The sequence below is a fragment of the Lepisosteus oculatus genome, chromosome 21 (assembly GCF_040954835.1).
Source record: "Lepisosteus oculatus isolate fLepOcu1 chromosome 21, fLepOcu1.hap2, whole genome shotgun sequence".
Taxonomy (NCBI): Eukaryota; Metazoa; Chordata; class Actinopteri; order Semionotiformes; family Lepisosteidae; genus Lepisosteus; species Lepisosteus oculatus.
In genome coordinates, this window is record NC_090716.1 from 7,704,775 (window position 1) to 7,723,088 (window position 18,314).

Here is an 18,314-nt window from a genome sequence, read left to right on the forward strand (position 1 = left end):
GCATGATGGATGCTACACCAGAATCCCACGTGGCTCGTTTATAGTATTCTATTAGTAATAAAATATTAATTAATTAGCAGTAATGACACATAACAGCTTAGATGCACATGTATGTTTTTTTTTAATTTAGCGCTACATGTAAAAGACAAAATTGCCTAGATATATTTACTTTTCAGCAATGCATTGTGCATTGTGCAACGACTAAGAATTGTTGCTACGTCATTAAAAAAACTCAGTTCAGTTTAAAGTAAGTGGATAGGTTACTTTTTTTTCAGAACAATGTAAATCTGTAAAACAATATTAAAACTTGCCTGGAAACAGAGTTGACTGTCCACTTTAAACAACTTAACGAGTCTCTCATCTGCGGCACACTAGTTAAAGTCTTCCTTCTAGGACAAAACAAAACAGTATATTAAAACACCACTTCTCGTCCACTTTCTCCTGCAGTACAGATGAAATATATATATATACTGATGTGACTATGTTTGATATCGGTGGAACACTCGTTTTCTAAGCATATAAAATATGTTTTGGTACTTATTTATATGTAAAGTATGTACAGTACTTCCTAACCAATTACATCTTATGAATAATGGAAAAAACAAAACTGTGAATAAAGCGCTGTATTGTTAATTCTTTGGATTTTGATTCCATTAAAAATCATTTAAACCGAGGAAGTGTGTTCACTGAAGCCACTCGTTTGCACTTTTAACGGCGGTGTTTACAATTGTCTTTAGTCGTCTGTGTCTAATTCTAAGGCCGCAGCTTCGACTGAAACTTTTTCAGTCCTTCCGCATCATAATAATCGCTCTGCCCCAAAAGCCCGGTTAGGCAACTGCAACGAAAACTTTTCTTGAAAAAATCGTGATTAATCAATCGATTTTCTGAACAGTTTGAGTTATCAATTAATTTTATTTACCGCTGCCTTTCTCTTTAGATCCTCTGTTTTTAAACTGTACAGTGACACACGCTGTCTACCTCGCCTCAGTGCTCTAAAAAGTAAGATCAGGAGGGGGTGAAGGCTCTTCAACAAAGCCTGCTGAATTTAAACAATGGCTTCCTTTCTGCTTGTATACCAAAACCCAGAGAGCAAAACTCAGGCTCCCCAACTAGCAACACAGCTTCCAACTAAACGTACCAACAACTCTCTAGAATACAAAGAACTGTAGGGACCCTCATAACCCCCCACCCACACACACACACGCACACACAACTGCATCACCGATGTCTACTGCGACCCGATGCTTGATTTCAGTGCCTTTTTTGTTTCAATTTGGGAAAAAGAAAAATATTTTCATGTCACAGATATTTGGAGGTTATCGTGCTACTGGTGTGAGCTTAGTTAAAGGCTGTACAAAGATACAGCAGCTATACACGGCGCTCAGTTGGTAAAAGACGATTGCAGTTACGAAGACATTCAAGAGGTTTGTTATAAAAAGGAGACCAGAAATGAGATGAAGAGATTCTCTCGCTTTGCTCGCAAATGCTTATTTTATTTTTTATGTATATAACCGACTTGTGGGTGTTTTTAACTCGAATATATAAACCCTTATATATTTGAAATTTTCAAATATCCTCACTTGACATTATCTGTGGCTTTCACTACTACATTATGTATAAAATAATAATATAAATGGGTTTAAACCGCAAACAATCCCTTTCCTCCACCAAGCAAATATTTAGAACCGAACAGAAGTATCTGACAACAATTCAGCCTTACGAGCTTGCCATGTACTTTGTAGAATGTATCATGAAATGTGGAAAAAAAGTAATACGTAGCCTACTTTTCTGTTACTATCTCGTTAATTGTCATAATGAACATTTTCTCCATAAAATGCAATGCTGTATACATTTACACTATGACGGCAAATTTCAGTACTTCAGCTCTGTTGCTCCAAATGTCCGGAATCGTCCATCATAATTATCAAACCGATTTAATAGGGAGCGTTTAGCAAAAGCAATTCATCAACGATCTAAACAGCGGGCGGAAGTAAAAGTAACAAAAAAGACGCATTATCGTTTTCTCTTCTCTTCTTTCGGAATCTAAACCATTGTTGAATATTTAGCGTCCTCCGTTATGAAACTACAGCAAACCTTTCATGTCTTGGTTAATGATTAATATAAAATTGAAGACACTGTTGGCCGTCCATGAGGTTAATTTAGGCCCAATCTAAATTTCTGTTTTAATCTACTAATCCGCAAGCACAAGCACTTCAATTAAAAATAAGTATTCGAGCCTATATGTTAATACATTCATATAGTGAAATGCATTAGTATGTTACAATAACCTGTTAAATAGTTAAACAACATTAGCAAACTATTTTGATAGTTTTTTCTATTTTAATTTGTTAATATAAAATCAGCATTTCTTTTTATTTCAGCATCACAAATAATGCGAATTACCTTTGTCGATTTTCATATTTTTAAACTATGAATTTTGCCCTTCAAATATTCAATTGAAATGCATAGGTTTATAGTGTAACAGAGTGTTTCTTCAAAATAATATTTTAATCCCATTTAAAATGATTGTATTATTTTTCTATATAAACACATATAGATACATAAAGATACTTATTTTGAAACTACATCAACATTATTCCGAAGTTTAAATAATTTTACAATTTTGAGATATATCCTTTCCGTTTTATACAAGATTGTTAATTAATAATAAATCTACAATAGGCCTAATTAAAATGTCACATTTGTATCTGCATTACAAATATACAAGTATTTCAGTACCTTGGTTTTTTATGTTTTTATACTGTATATATGCGACATATTTTAAGATCCTTTTGTTTTCAGGTTGTATACGCTTTTGGATTATAGCTGTTTAGAAAACTGTATATTTATATAGATGAAAGCTGACAAATGGGAGAATGAACTGTTAATAGTTCGCAATGCATTTTTGTGAAGGCGCTCGGTTGAGTCTTCTGCCTGTATGATTCAATATGACACTCTCCCGCATCGGGTCATTGCTTTTCCATAGTCTATACTGATCGCTGTCTTGGCCTAATGTGACTTTTTGCTCTTTCTTGTCATAAATAAACATTAAACTATCCCCAAACACCGAAAAAATAGAGTACGGGCATATACATGAGCAAAGGAGCTAACCTAGAGAGCCTCAAACTACATACTGTAACTTCCCCGAAGAGTATACGAACTACTTGCTGCGGAGCTGAAGACATCCCTCGTTCTCTTTATGACAAGGATTACATTCACTTTTCTATGTCTAAGCAATAAATTCGGAATTCAGAAGAGTGGGCAGAAAACGCGGCTATTTTACTTACATTATATTGGTGATACTTTAAAATTTAAAAATATTTTAAAAGTCACATTTCCTCTGCTATACATATGTATGCTGCATAAATGACTCTGATGCACATATACACAATATGCCTACAGATACATTATAACTTTTGAGTACACGCCTAAGACTGCTTTTGCATTGTATAAGCCTGGTTTGTATTATTTTAAAATCAAACTCTGAAGTGTTAGGAATATATCCGAACTCACCTTTCTGAGGCATCCTGAGACGCTGTCAGAACCCTTCTCAATAGTTTTCAGCGCAACACAAATGAATAGAAATGCTGGTGACTCTCTTGAAAGAGTTGGCAGTAAAATAGTTTTCCCAGTGATGTTTTGCAGAAATTGAAATCCCTGTGAAGGAGACAGAGATTGACAATAAAGTGGGATGTCAGGACTGAGGAGAGACACAAAATGTGTGTGCGCGTGTGTGTGTGAGAGAGAGAGAGAGAAGTAGAGAAAGAGAACACACCTATGCTGATTGGTGATGGTACAAGTGTATTAATGTATGTGTTCCTGGTCTGTGCCTCGCCTCCACTGCTCTTCACTGGCCCATTAGCAGAGCCTGACCTCTGTCATCATCTTCCAGCAAAACACTTCCTCCTGCGCCTTTGCCAGAGCGGGAAATGAGGCTGAGCCAGAGCTCTCTTTTCAAACCCACTAATCACTCCACACATGCAAATACAGTTCTCTCTCACACAAAATATTGCCTTATGCAAAGCAATTGGATTGCCTCAAAGCTGCCTATTGGATGGCTAGGCCGTTCTCACCGGCTCAATTGGCTCTGTAGAGTGAGCATGAAAGCAGATACGTTTTACTGCTAAACCTGAAGTTACACACGAACCTATCGAATACATGTCATGAAAAAGTAGCGAGGGCGATTTTGTTTTGTCGATAAATTAACTTCGGCGGTTGTTTTTCTCCGTTCGTTTTTTTTTTTAAAGACAAAGCTGGAGAATGTGAACTGTCTTTCTTTCCCTGCCTGGCTAAATAGAGATATTTCTCTTAAATTCTAAAAAGAAAAGTGAGGTTATTGTTCCGATCGGTTTCCTTGTTGTTGTTACTACCATTGATATTAATGACGCATTTGTTTATTGGGAGTCGTCCAGGATAGTAAAACGCAAAACGTGTAGCGTACGAGAGGTAAAAAAGTGTGAAGTGTAAGTAGTTGTGGCAAGTGCTTTGTGGATCACATTTGGCTTAAACCTCTCCGCACGTGTCTGCAGTGTATGGCAAAGCAGTGGAGAAAGCTATCAGCCCATTGAAAGCAATGGATAAAAACGCTATTTACTTTGTGTATTAAGTGGTCTCGTAAATAGCCTCCAAGTGTACTTACTAAAACAATCACAAACTTTCCCCACGTGCCCTTTGTTGACTCAATGTTTAATATCACATTTAAAGGGAGCACTCAAAATTACCACCAAAATAAATACACTTTCTAATCGGGAGGCTTCCCCGCCTAACGCTCGGTTGCCTGCTTAAAGCAAGCTCTATTAATTTTAATTGATAATTTCCAAGAAGCAGCGCCACTTCTGTGGCTGCCAGAAAATCACAGAGAAAGTAAGTAAATGACTTCGCAGCCATGACCACACACCAGAACTACATTTGTTGAATGCCTGACTATTAACACACACCTCAGTACACTCTAAAGCAACCCCTCAGCGCCTGCATTTGAGGTTACACTTAGAGCACCAGTCTCAGCTCAGGGTGTTCCAATCATTTATTCCAATGGATCAGAGGGAGTCGGAGGGAATGCGAAACGCAGAGAAACAGTAAAGCAAAGAAGGAGAAAAAAGGTGGAAAAAGTGTTGGAACGCGCAAAGCATAAAATTAAGTCGTGGATGCATACACTTGACTTCTCTTGACATGTGAAAAGTGCTAAAAGTCAGAGCTCATCAATAAACTATCTTGAAAGTGAATAAGAGTCCTGACAACCATTGCATTCCTAACTAAAGTACAATGAGGAGACAAACGACACTGCCAAAGAGTTTGCATCTCAGTGAAAGGACGCCTCAATAGGAGTGGGATAATGAGCTGCCCAGACCGTCATGCACTGTCATCTCTAGTCCTGCACTGAAGCCGCCACTTCTTCTAATATTTTCAAATAACTTGTTCAGATATATTTCCCCTCTCTTGTTAGCCAGTGCCAATTTTCCGGACTCTGATGGGTTATAATTCGCTTTGCCACACTGCTTTGTAGGATAAATACGCGCTTTTGAATTGATCGAAATAAATGAGTGGATTTTTTTTTCCTTCCAAGGGATTCTGAAGTCACGCTATATGACTCTCCATACCATCATTTTTTCTTTTCATTTTATAATGGGAAGTCTGTGATCTGTTTTTCAAACCAATGGGGGGAAAAAAAACAATTTTCAAAGAGTTTAAAATTATCCTACGGCTTTTCCAACCCCCTTCTCATCTGCAAGTTTGGGTTTACGGATGCTTTATATTTCAGTGTTGGACTGCACCAAAACAGCAAGACAATTTCAGATTAAAATTAAAATTTGAATGGTTGGTTGACGGAGCAAAACAAAGAGCACGTATCTCTTCCTTTATATTTCTTGCCTACGTGGAGTTTTTTTTTTGTGTGTGTATATCGGTGTAGTATATATATATATGCAAAATATAATCTAATACGAAAATTTCGCCAGTTTTCATGAAGCCGAACTGTCAGGTGAAGAAACACGACATTAAGAAGGCGTTTTAAGAGGTTTGTATTCAACTGTTAAGTTTCATTATAGGCCTATATGACATATATATTAAACAGTGATCAACTTTAAACATACTTACAGTATAAGCCTTGCATGTCACCAGTTATGTGTCATTTGGTTTGTAATGCCCTGCTGAATATGCTATGAACAACAGATATGACTTATATTTGAGTATGATAATGAATTGTGATTGCAGTGCTGAAGAGTGAGGAACGACATGAATCCGTGCGCAGGGCACAAAACATTCACTAAACCCTTTTCCATTAACTGATTGGGTTGTAAAGTAAGCGCAAGCAAGTCTAAATGCAAGTTAGTTGTTCGGATTTAAATAGCAGAAAAAAAACATCGCTCAGGAAGTTTCAAATGTAGTGTTTAAACTCCACACCCATGCGTCTAGATGTTAGCAGCATACACGCACATAATTTTATAGGTTTTAAAGTACAAACCCGATTCCTCGTTCTTCACTTCATAGAAGGAGATCCCCAAGCAGCTTTGCAATTTTTCAGGAAACAATAGCTCCAATAGATTATTTATTTCTTTGGGAAAGCTGTAAATCCGCCCTGTTGGTTTCTTAAGGCTGAAGAGAAGTCTTGTTTTTAATACAAATTGCAGACCCAATCGCAACAAGACAGCCCTCTACTAAATCAGCGTGATGGAAGAGAACCTTGTTGGAAACGATAATAAAATGTATTGTCTTTTACTCCATTTAAGGGGAAAGAACTTGGGCCAGATCTTCAGGTTACGATTGCGATTTTACAGACTATCAATTAGCCCAATTCGGATTAGCAGCAACTAATGCCAGGCCTTGAAAAGAACCCCTAATCTTGTCGCTATTTTTCCCCGGGGCAAAGTGGTCTTTGTGCCCCCTCTAAAAAAGTTTTAAACAACACAAAAAAAATCATAAGGGGAGGGAAATGGTGAATGCGGCTGACGTCATTCTTGGAGAGAGAAAGGTCTATTAGAAAACATCAACAAAAGAGACTGGGTGCATTGGCTGCCATTGATTTATCAGGATTTGAGGGAAAGGGGGCCTCGGAGCCAATGAGAGAGTCCAGAGGGAGCTTTATCATCTCAATAATTCTCTAATTGTAGGGCGGGCGGGTGAGTGTGAGATGGGAAGGGCCGAAGGGGGAGGGGGTGTTGTCGGGCGACTAAAAATTCTACTTGCCTTTACTGGACTTAAGTTTCTGTACAACTAGAATGTCGACAGACGCGATTACTTTCATTTAGTGCAGTATTGTCGTTTCATTAAGATGAAAGCAAAGATGTAGGGACGATAAATGCACCTGTCTCTCATATGCACAGGGGGGAAAAACGCGAACTTTTCTATTGGAGAAGTTTACGAGACGCCATTTTAACACAAAGCATAGCTACATTGGTAATCCTCAGTGTCAATTCTGTGTTGATCAATGGTCATATAAAACTAATTCGCTGTGAAGTATTTCTGAAACTTTTCTCCGGTCTTGAGAAAGAAAGGATTTTCCGTTTTTAGGATCGATACAAGTAGATGAAGATGACTGTATTTAACTTTATTGACTTGAAAATCCGAGTCGCTGGAATTCACCTCCCTTTCCAAGCAAATTGTGTACTGAATGGATCTGTAGGATACAGATTCATGTTTTCACGAACATAACTTAAGAGCAACAGTAAATGACTCACAAGTATAAAATGAATCCACATTTGTGTACAGTCCAAAGCAATCGGCAAAAAATATGTTCAGAATTTCAAACGCGTATCTATAATGTATCATGCATAATTGTTTTAATTTATACACTTATTTGAATACATAAGCAGTAAATTTGCTCCACTCTTTAAACAGAATAAGCGACAACACAAACAATTCTGTACGTTGAGTTATTTGTTAGTTTATTTCAATAGTATTATTATTTTGTTATTGTTACATTAAAATCCACATTTTACGTTTGGCGGCAGTATATACATACAGGCACAGATAAATCATGAAATTATCATTCTAAAGGAGCGCTTTAATCTGTTAATATCATTAAATAGTATGTTTATACTCTTAGGCTTATTCAGTCTGCTTGTATTAATATCCAAGTTGCAAAGCACCTTTTTAATATCCAGAAAAATGCTTAAAGTCCTGTTGTCTAGTCCAGTCTAAAATCTCCAGAAATGCACAATTTGTGACATGTTATTCTATAATGCTTATGCCTCCGGGATAGGTAAGCCTGTTTGTGAGCTGCAGAAATGACGCTATAAAAACAGCACACATGCAGTTAATAATAATCTAGTCCTTGTAAAAAGCTTAATGTACACCACTTGTTTACTATGGTCGGGTTACTTTACAGTTAGAGGTAAAAGAAAATGAAACAGATGTTAAGCATCAATAAGCATTATTTAAATCCTCGTGAAACAATACGTGGTTTGCTTTCTCTGCTCCCATCTTCCAACTTTCTTCTTACCCGGGGAGAAAGAGAAGAAATATTTACAATTGTATCTCTACAATCTGCCAAACGTTGTTAGTGTTATCGTAAATAACCATAGCACGCATGAGTATTGTGCATCCACATAGGGTGTAAGAATGTGAAAAACAGTATATATGCTTACGTCTCATTATATACATGAGCCATATACAGTATGAGAGGATTTCCAAGTATAGAAAGTATCCGCAATACTTTATTTCCAGAAGTTATAAAAAATCCAAAAATGAATCAATGTCCCCAAAACATAAAATAATTACATTGTGGTGCAAATAGTCTGTAAATTACATCGGTTTTTCTCAGAATGTGTAAAAAATTGTCAAATGTGTGTTGATATTAGAAGTATCAATGCAGATGTAACTACTTCATAATCTATGTTTCCGTGGACATTTGCTTGTGAAAGCCAGTCTAAAAATCGAAACGGTAAATTACACAACACACATCGCTTGCCAATAGTAGGCATACACTGTCAAAAGACTATCTGGTCAGAGGTAATTGTGTCACAGCTTTTTTTTCTGGGTATGACAGCTGGATATACACAATCTCCAATAAACATCCCTAATTAGGGAGGTGGATCTCTAATACACGGTGCTTGATTTATTACCCAGGTTTACTCTTCAGTTACTGATTTGTCACATTGCAGCTTCTTTTCAGAAAGGTACTTTGTGGATTACAGACCATGTAGCCTTACAGGTACAATTTATTTATGATACTTTTATGATATATAGAATGCGATTTATGATACTTCAGGAGAAAACTATGCCTTCTTTCGGATCTGATCTAAGCAGCCCTTTAAGGTTAATGTTAGTTCATTTTGCCTAAGTACAAATATGCATTTGTTATTTTCACAAATAAAACTGTCATACGTCCTGAAGTGTGCTTACATTTGCTTTGTAGGATGTAGAAGGTAAGTTAACATTTTTTCATTGTTTCACAAGTTTTCAAGTATTTATGCTTTGTACCTCAAGAAAACACGTCCCGTGTAATTCCGTACTTCGATCACGTTAAATAGAATAGCACAGTTATAAAATATATTAAATCTATTAATGTTTTCATCTTAAATGAAGTAACACACTTCACTTCTCAGTGTGTTGCAGTTTTTAACATTTAACGCCATGTCAAGTACAAGGGTGTGACGGAGATTTTTGTAATGTGAGCCCCATGTCTACCTCGGTGAAAATATTTTAATTGCATGTTACTTCAAACTGAAGTTCAAGCGTGTCAATGCTATGATTGAATGTGCTTACAAATTGGGCGAAAAGCACTCTCTGCGTCTGTTCCATGCTTGAAAAGACCTGTGAGACACCATATTCACATTTTCCCAAGAAAAATAAGTTTTCAAAACTTTTTTTTTTATTTTATGGTCACTAATGTAAGTTCTGTACGTACTTAGTAACTTAGTTTCGATAAAGCTGTGTATGAAGACTACGTGTTTCATTAAAAAAAACGTAACTCCCCAATCTCACAGATAATGCACATAAAGACGTCTCGAAAACAGCCCGCTCGATTCTTATGACCTGCAGTGAGACAACTTGATTATGCCCGTTGGTTGGCTAACTGAACATCATGAGCGCAGAAAACTCCAATTGCGAAGCCAAAACAAATAGCCCACTGAAGTAAATATCCGGTCCTTATAACAGGAAAAGCAACACAAAAACGTAACTCCTGTTGACAAAGCTGTAGCTGTATAAATAATTAAATGGGAGATAGTACATTTTTTATGTAAAAGTGCAGCTTACCTGAAGCAGTTTGCACACCGGTTGTAGTGTCTCCAATGTCTTTTCCGAAATAAGAATAAAGCTTGACGTAGTTTTGATATAGTTTAATACCCCGTTTTTTACGTTTGAATCTTCCGCAGAGTTTAAATGTCAACGTGAATAAAGCCTCTCCTTGCTTACCACTAACTTTCCCTTAATATCAGCCTCAACTCCGCAGTGATTGGCTAGATCGACAGCGCGACGTCACCTTGGACAGCACTTATCGTTCAGCTAACAGGGAAGTAGCAGGTAATACACAAGCTTACACTCTGAAACATTGCCTAGAGTTTGTGTGTATCTGTGTTTGTGTGGCTTTGACAAACTACCGGGGTACCCGATAGATAACTTGTAAAATTATTTCTTGAACTTTTTTTTCCAACTTAAAATGTCTGAAATATCTCGGTTACAAGTTGCCTTGGTCTTCAGGGGATAAGAATGGACCATGAATAAATTAAATCCCTGTAACTGTTGTCCGGTTTGGTATCCAAACAATATTTTATGGAGGTATCATGGCTTTCAGTTATTGGACGTTATTTCCCCCTGAAATAACCAGCATGCAGTGGTAGCAATGGAATAAAACTACCGAAATAGAAGGAAGCTGATGTTTATCTGGTGTGAAATATTAGACAAGCCATCGTTAGACAATTACTCGGGCAATTAAACCAGCGGCTTGGTCCGAAAAAGACAAACATTTGCGAGAGGCCTGTCTTCGTTTCTTCTCTACTAGACAACCATGCTGGATTAAAAAAAAAAAGTTTTTAAATGTCCGTTTTCTCTTTATTGTCAAAAGAAACAAAATCTCGATCATATTGGTTCTCGGTTTCTGTTTATTGAATAGACTCGGTCAGGTAGAAAATCGAATTGATACTTCTTTCTGGATACGCGGGCTAATTCGGTAACCAGAGTCGAACCAGAGAGGGGCGAAAATCGAAATAAAAACAATTTCTCTAACTCGAATTACCCAAGACACACCGTGATATCACTACCCCTTACACACTGTACACACAGAGCCTTACCGCCTTTCCCCATTACAAATACTTTCATGCACATCACACATCCATGCACAAAGTCAAAACCACCAACAGTCTGGCAATGTCTAGTGTCACACCTTTATTACACTTTTACCTGTGGCACTACGGTGTTTGTCAGCTGCACATGTAACTTGGATTTAAGCCTGTATGCAGGTGTAGATTTATACATAGGATACATATGGGAGCATGTACGCTCCGCACATACAGTATATGCGTGGGTCATGCATAGAAAAAAATAACACATCCTTTCAATGAAAAAATAATGATGTGCATAAACCCTGTAACTACGTCTGACAACTGAGAACCGGGGTAATTTTTAAAACCCTTATACGACGCAATTAGGTATAGCTTTTTAATTCAGCAATAAGTCTCAAAGTTGTTATTTAAACAGTTGGAAAAATAAATAAGAATGAGTTTCGTTTTGTACCCTTTTCTTATATATTCGGTTTACTGTTCGATTTTCACAACGTGAGTGTTACACAATTGATTGTGTTAATTTATTGGCAAAGAAAAGCATAATGTTCAATACTATCAATATTGTATGTGTAATCTGACTTTTATCATCTAATGGTACACAAATATATTTTTTATTCTAAACTTTCATCTTTAAATGTTTTTAAGTGAAGGTTTTATTTTATGAGTGGTTGATATTTCGGTTAAGTGCAGCTCGTAAACGATTTTTTGGGGGCAGCAAAAAAAAAACTTTTACCACCTGTATCTGTTCTTTCCAAGTATTTTCTGTATACACGCCCACGACTCTTTGCTTTTCTGGTCTCACCCATTGCAAAAACAGGACAGTATTGCATTAAACCATCTCCAGACCCAGCTCTGATGTTAGAGTCAATATGCACAAGACCAAAAGTAAATGTGCAACCGTGCTCTTGCGGGTTTCTCAGGAAGTGAGTGGTCATTCCGCGGGTTTTAAAAAGCGAGGTAGGCAAAGGGATGTGAGAAAGGTGTTTGGCTTATTATTTAGAGTAGCTACCATTAGGAGACTCCGAAACCCTGCAACGCAGCAGGGTTCTTGAACGCTACGCTGGAAACCTCACGGCTTCGACACGCTTATCAGGCTGTCAATAAAACTAGATGGGACACTAAAGCTGAGACAGGTGCTGCCTTTCCCTCTTTCCAAACTGCACTGCTCTCCAAAAACTGATCAGGCGTGAAGTGAAATCTGTACAGCCAGGCTCCCCTCTTCTGGCTCTCTGCTTTAAATGCGTGTAGGCTTGTGCGTGCGCGCGTGTGTGCGCGCATATACTAACACATGACAAGGTTACATATTTAAAGATCTCCTTTAGTGGTTCACTTCACATCTGTCAGGCAGAGGAAAACTGAGGAACATTTCAGTTATAGTTTCTCTTTCTCTTACAGCTTCTCGTTTTTGATTATTTGTAATACACCGAGTTTAGTATTTAGTCAGGTTCCACCAAAAAATGTGATTGTAACGTCTCATGGATTGTGGTTGAGTAGGCTTTTTAGCTGCTAATAGTAGTATTCGCAACAACAATAACAGCACGAATCACGCTAGTTGCATTTTTGTATATTTAATTGAATCCCTCGTACCTTTTCTGGTATTTGTCCAGGCGCCTTTGTTTATATCTGAGATGCTTTTATTCGTTTCTCTTCTAGAAATACTGTATGGTGCTTGGAATTGGAGCTTACACTTAGTTACAAATAAATACAACGATCTTTATCTGCTAAATCCAAAACAAATGTCCGAGAGCAAACTGATCTTTTAAAAATATGACGTTAAAAACAATATTTTAAAAACAATTTCTGAATAGTATTAATAGGATCAGGTACTGGAAATAACAGGGAAACCTAAGTGCGTAGACTGTGCTTTTTTTAATTTCGTGTTGGCCATGTGGAATTTTCTAAGAGGAACGTTAAGATTATGCTGTTATTTTTCACGGAAGATAATAAATAAAACACTATAAACAATAAAGCTTAATTCGAGTAAGACGGCTATATTAAGTATTTTCATTAAATTGTTTTCAACAGTTCATACACACACTGTTTCGTAGCGACCGATTTTAAGTGCTTCCCAAACCCGTGTTCATTCAAACTGAGAAAATTGAAAACAAATACTATAATGATCAGCCTTGCTTCTCTAGCCAAGCAGAATCTGAGCAACAATAATAAGCACATCAAGAACAATTTGTTTACTGTTCCAGCGCACACAGTACAAAGTCTAGGGACCCTACCACGTTATAAAATAGTGGGATTCACTGCACGAAAATGTAATGTTATTTTTCCGAAATTTGTCACTGATGGGAAGAAACATAATTGCAACTGTTCCCATTTGGATCGAATTTCTTGACTGCAAGGTACGTGTGAAAATCAGCCTACATTTTGCTGCGTGTAAAATGTTTCACTTCGTGCTAATCTATTTTACCGTCAAACTTTCAGGATACTTTTTGTTTTGTGCTTGATGGAAATAGCCTTTCCTGTTTTATTCGTGCAACGGGTCGATACATTTTTTTATTTTTAAGAGAAGTAAAGGGCACTAGTTATATGTTGTCAAAAACGAAGATAGTTTGCGATGTAATCTTTCAAAAATTATTTGCAAGCTAGACTCACAATTATATTTCGAAATCAAAATTCATCGATAAATTCCCATATTGTGGCAGTTGTGTGTTAAATGGATTCCATCTCGTGTGGAAACGCTCTTATATACTCTCGAATAAAGGTGACGTTTTATTTCATATTTCATTAAAGCACGTTCGTATACTCAGCGCAAATAGTTCACAGTCTATTCGTATTTGGTTTAGGGAAATATACATATCTGCTGTTTTGTCGCATATTTTATTCTTAGTGTACAGGTTGGTTCGACACGTCACGTGAGTCGGGCTAATTAATTTGAGTAAAGCGATGTTTAGGTAATTCCTCCTCTCTCTCATTTTTTCCCTGTGAATATTTTAATAAGCTTCGCTCTCTATAGTGTTTGATTTGTTTTTCTATTCTTCATCCCTGTTTTGGACTGAGACATTAGCTGAATTCCCTCGGGGTGATTGGATGCAATTTGCTCAAAGTAGACAGCCACGTCCTGGATGTTAGAAATTCACTTTTGCTCAACGTGACAAGGCTGAGTTCGATCTACAATTGTATTTGAAAGCGCAATGGGCGGAAAGATCTTCCATCATTAAGCCCGCCTTTCCTTTAGCAAAATAACAAGATACTTCATTTGCACACAAACACTCATAAAAATTCAATTTGCGACACCTCTTTTAATAATGCCCACTGCTGCATAATGCTTATGGAGATTTAAAAGGCTCCGCACTCCGTATATTGCACACGGGCCATAGTCACTTTGTACTTTACATCTAGAGTAAGAACTGAGTTGTAACAAGAGGATTTGCACTTACTCTATGACCCCTGTAATTGGATTAAATATAGACGGGGACATAAAAATACCAAGATTGACACCTGCCAACTGGACTTCCTTATGATTGATTGTGATGCTCCGTGCTGGCAACAATAATGAAATAAATTGTATGGATAAAACAGCACATTTGTCATTTCCGTGCCACGAGAGGAGAAAGTCAATGTGTTTGGCAAGCTGTTAGCTGACAGACATGAACAGGAGGGGAAAGAGGAGCTAACGAGGATTTTAGGCATCGTGACAAGACAAATGAAACGTCCTCACACTTCACAAATTAATGACCTTTCACTAAATGTATTGTAGATCTCAAAAATTAAGTAAAACTGAGAAACAAGAAGATCTCCTACCCGATAACCAGAAATCTTCGTAACGCTCGGGATGCCCTGCGTCATGCTTATTCGCCGTCTTTTAGATACGGATATCATTTATTGATATTTGTCTATGTACAGGGAATAGACGTTTTTCTGGAGTTCTCACATTTCTCCCATTCTTCTATCTTTTTACTCAAATCAAGTAAATGTTATAGTTTCATGAGTAAGTCTGTAAAAGGTCCATTTTGTGTGTGTGTGCCGTTATGTTACTTGAATTTGATTCCATCAGGTAAATATGCTTGGACAACAAAAGGGGATTTTATATTTTTTACCGTTACTTACCGGAGTCAGAATGACTACAGAGTGACAGACCTTCATGAAAAAGATTTCTCATCATTATTTGAATAATGGACTCCAAAACAACGTCTCTTGACACCTAGACAACAGCACAATATTCAGTGATTTGCTGTAAATATTTATTTTCTCATTGGACTATGAATCATATTTAGATGTCCTAAGAACACCACAGACAAAACAAAACAAAACAAAACAAAACAGTAGGAACAAATAAAAATAAAATTATTTGTATTGTAGTTTATATTTCTAATAAATTATACAATGGTACATGTTATGTCCCAGATTTCAGGTTTGTTTTTTAATTTATATTCTACGTATGTAAATAACTATGCTTTAAAATAATTATAGAACAACTAGATATCTGTAATTTAAATTATCTTATAATCTCTATGTCAGTGAAGCCAACATGAACTCAGAAGTTCTTACAGCTGTATGCTATAGTGGTGTGGCGCTTGTTCTGAGCTTTGCGATTGCAGATTTATTGGTGTAAATTAATCCAGTTTCAATTTGTATTCCACACAGTTTTCTATATGTTCTCTTTCACATCTTAATGTTCTTTTACAAATTGTGCTGCTCGCTTTGGCAAACCGACAGTAAGGAAGACATTATCTGAAACAATTTTTTGAGTCTGTACTTAGTAGGAATCAATGTGCTACTTAATGTGCTAAAGTCTTGCTGTCTACAGGTAGAGATGAGCCCTGAAGACAGTTCCCTGAATCACTGGACCCGAAGCCACAGTTTTCTGAGCTGTCTTTTCATTTCTCCTATCTTTTCTTTTCAGCACAAACCCATACACCTTTCTTTGCTGATACGGTTTTAACTAAATGATCTAACAGGGGGATGAGTCATTTTCTCCCCAGTTAATTCCAAATGCGTTTATTTTCTTTATAGAGCTGTTTGTAGGATGTACAGTACATCACATCCATTTCTCAAAGAGGCATGACAGTTCCATCTTAGTATTTTTGTTAAAAACCAGCAAAAGAAACAGAGTATTGATGCAGGCACATACTGATGAGAATCTGCATGTGAGGCTGTACAAACTTCTTTTAAAATATATTAATCTGTAAGCAGAGTGATGGGATGGATTGTAAATGAGATTGACAAGGGATAGACCGTTTTTTTTTTTGGCAGCCCTACATTTGAGACATGTTTTGTGGACACAAATGATGACAGAAAGTCAGGCCAAAGAAGCAGGAGAGGAAAAGCTTTAGCATAGGTTTAGAGGCAACTACCAGTTCGAACACTTTGTGATTTTATTCCGTTTATAGGCGTGGTGTTAAATGCACTCAGATTCTAAAGTGAACTGACAGCAGGGCTTGGGCGTGGTCCTCACTGAAGTGCTATAAGCAGCCTTGGCCCTTAACATCACATTGTGTGACAGCTCAATAGATCAATATCAACTTAAGAAGCTGTCATGCCTCCGCATCATAATTCTTCAACCTAACTAGTATCCAGAAAGGAGTGGTCTATGAATCCTGAAAAGGTTTCAACATGGCGACTTAATCAGTCCAGACCTTATGACTATAAGAAGAGACAATCTCTTCTTTTGTAATTCATACACATATATACACTGCAATATATTTGACAATTACATTACATATTATAATTCTTGCTTGTAAACTAGGTTTCTGGGAATGAGATAATGTCTTAGAAGTATGAAAAATAAAAAGTTATTTAGACTACAGGACTAACAGGGAATAGGCTGCAGGTTAAAATGAAAATCTTCCAAACTGTGGGACAATAATTTGTAATATGATTTTTCATTTTAATAAATGGAGCAGTAATAGTAGTAGTTCTGGAGTTGGCAGAAACTAAAAGCAATATAATCTGAAAAATAAAGAAATGCTACAAAGCTGAAATCTGGGAACAAACCCATTTTATTCTTAATAGCTGGTAGATGCTTAGTTATGTTGATATTTTTTAATTAACATATCGTTTTTTACCAGGATTTTTTGTAATGTATTCGGTACATTGCAAGTATGGTTTATAGCCCCAGTGGTTTATACAGAATATCATGAATAAACTTATTAAAAAAACAATACAAATGCAATAGACCTATTTTTAAAAAGACTGATCTAATATGACATTTCTTTGGAAGCCCTTTACAGGCTGTGAAATATAAGGTACTTGCTTTCAAAGCCATTGCTTTGATCTAATTTTATGTATTAAAATAATATGTTATTTATGTATTCTAACCTCTAGTCTTGTAAAGATGAAGTAATGTGTTCCAACCTTATTGCTTTATAGCTGCCTTAGAAGCAAATCATCTGTTCTCTTACAATTCCATAACATAAAGCCACAAGCAGACTACTGTAAAATATCTAATAGTATGTCTTTTCCTTTGTTGTAATTACATATGAGACTATTCCCCTAAATTAAGTGCTGAAAATAATGTGAAGCCGAGTAAAAGGTACAGCCAAGTTGCATCGAATTAATTTTAGCCTGCTCTCGCTCCCCAGTGACTACCTCTATTAACATTATAATCTCAAACACAGTTTTTTTATGTACACACTATTGTTAGTAAATCAACTCCTTGGGTCCGTGGAGACGCTGACCCCTGGCAATTCGCTGAAAGTGTAATTATCTGCCTGTATCTTGGAAAGATTTAAAAGATTACATTTCAACTAAATCTATATCAATGCTAATTTTTTTTTTGCTAGACTCCAGGTGCTTCTGCAGCAGAACGCGTTAGGAAAGGGGGTCTTGCTGTGTGGAGGACCCAGTGAGACGATCTCTCTCATAAAATTACACCTATTTTTTCTCGAAATCAGGTTTAGATTCAGCAACGTTCAACAAAGCAGCAACCATGCTAAATTAGAGTTAAACAAAAGATCTTTTAATTCCCCATCCAAAGTTACCAATAACTGTTATGTCTGAGAGCTAATTGTCTAGCACAAATTAAGCATAAAAGAACACCTGAAAAAAATAAAATGGTAATTTTTTGATAAAACATTGCCATTTACTTCAATAGTTCATTTACAACATTATTAGGCCTCTTGATGCAATAATTCTACTGCTGCT

General features: G+C 36.7%; 2 protein-coding genes across 9 annotated transcripts in view; one reads left to right on the forward strand and one right to left on the reverse strand.

The window, feature by feature from the left end:
* Positions 1-10,334, reverse strand: part of LOC102696739 (paired box protein Pax-6) — a 23,758-nt gene extending 13,424 nt beyond the window's left edge. For 3 of the 7 annotated variants that reach the window (XM_015338307.2, XM_006642520.3, XM_015338306.2), the window contains exons 1-3: positions 3,514-3,769; positions 312-389; positions 1-48 (exon numbers count right to left, since the gene is read on the reverse strand). The exon at positions 1-48 is cut by the window's left edge and continues 6 nt beyond it. In XM_015338307.2, coding sequence (XP_015193793.1) covers positions 1-4 — 4 coding nt within the window. In that variant the 5' untranslated portion in view covers positions 5-48; positions 312-389; positions 3,514-3,769. The other 4 variants (XM_015338304.2, XM_015338302.2, XM_015338303.2 and 1 more) reach the window with 4 other exon arrangements.
* elp4 (elongator acetyltransferase complex subunit 4) overlaps positions 1-18,314 on the forward strand; it is a 134,979-nt gene that overhangs the window by 96,946 nt on the left and 19,719 nt on the right. The gene's annotated exons all lie outside the window — the stretch shown is intronic.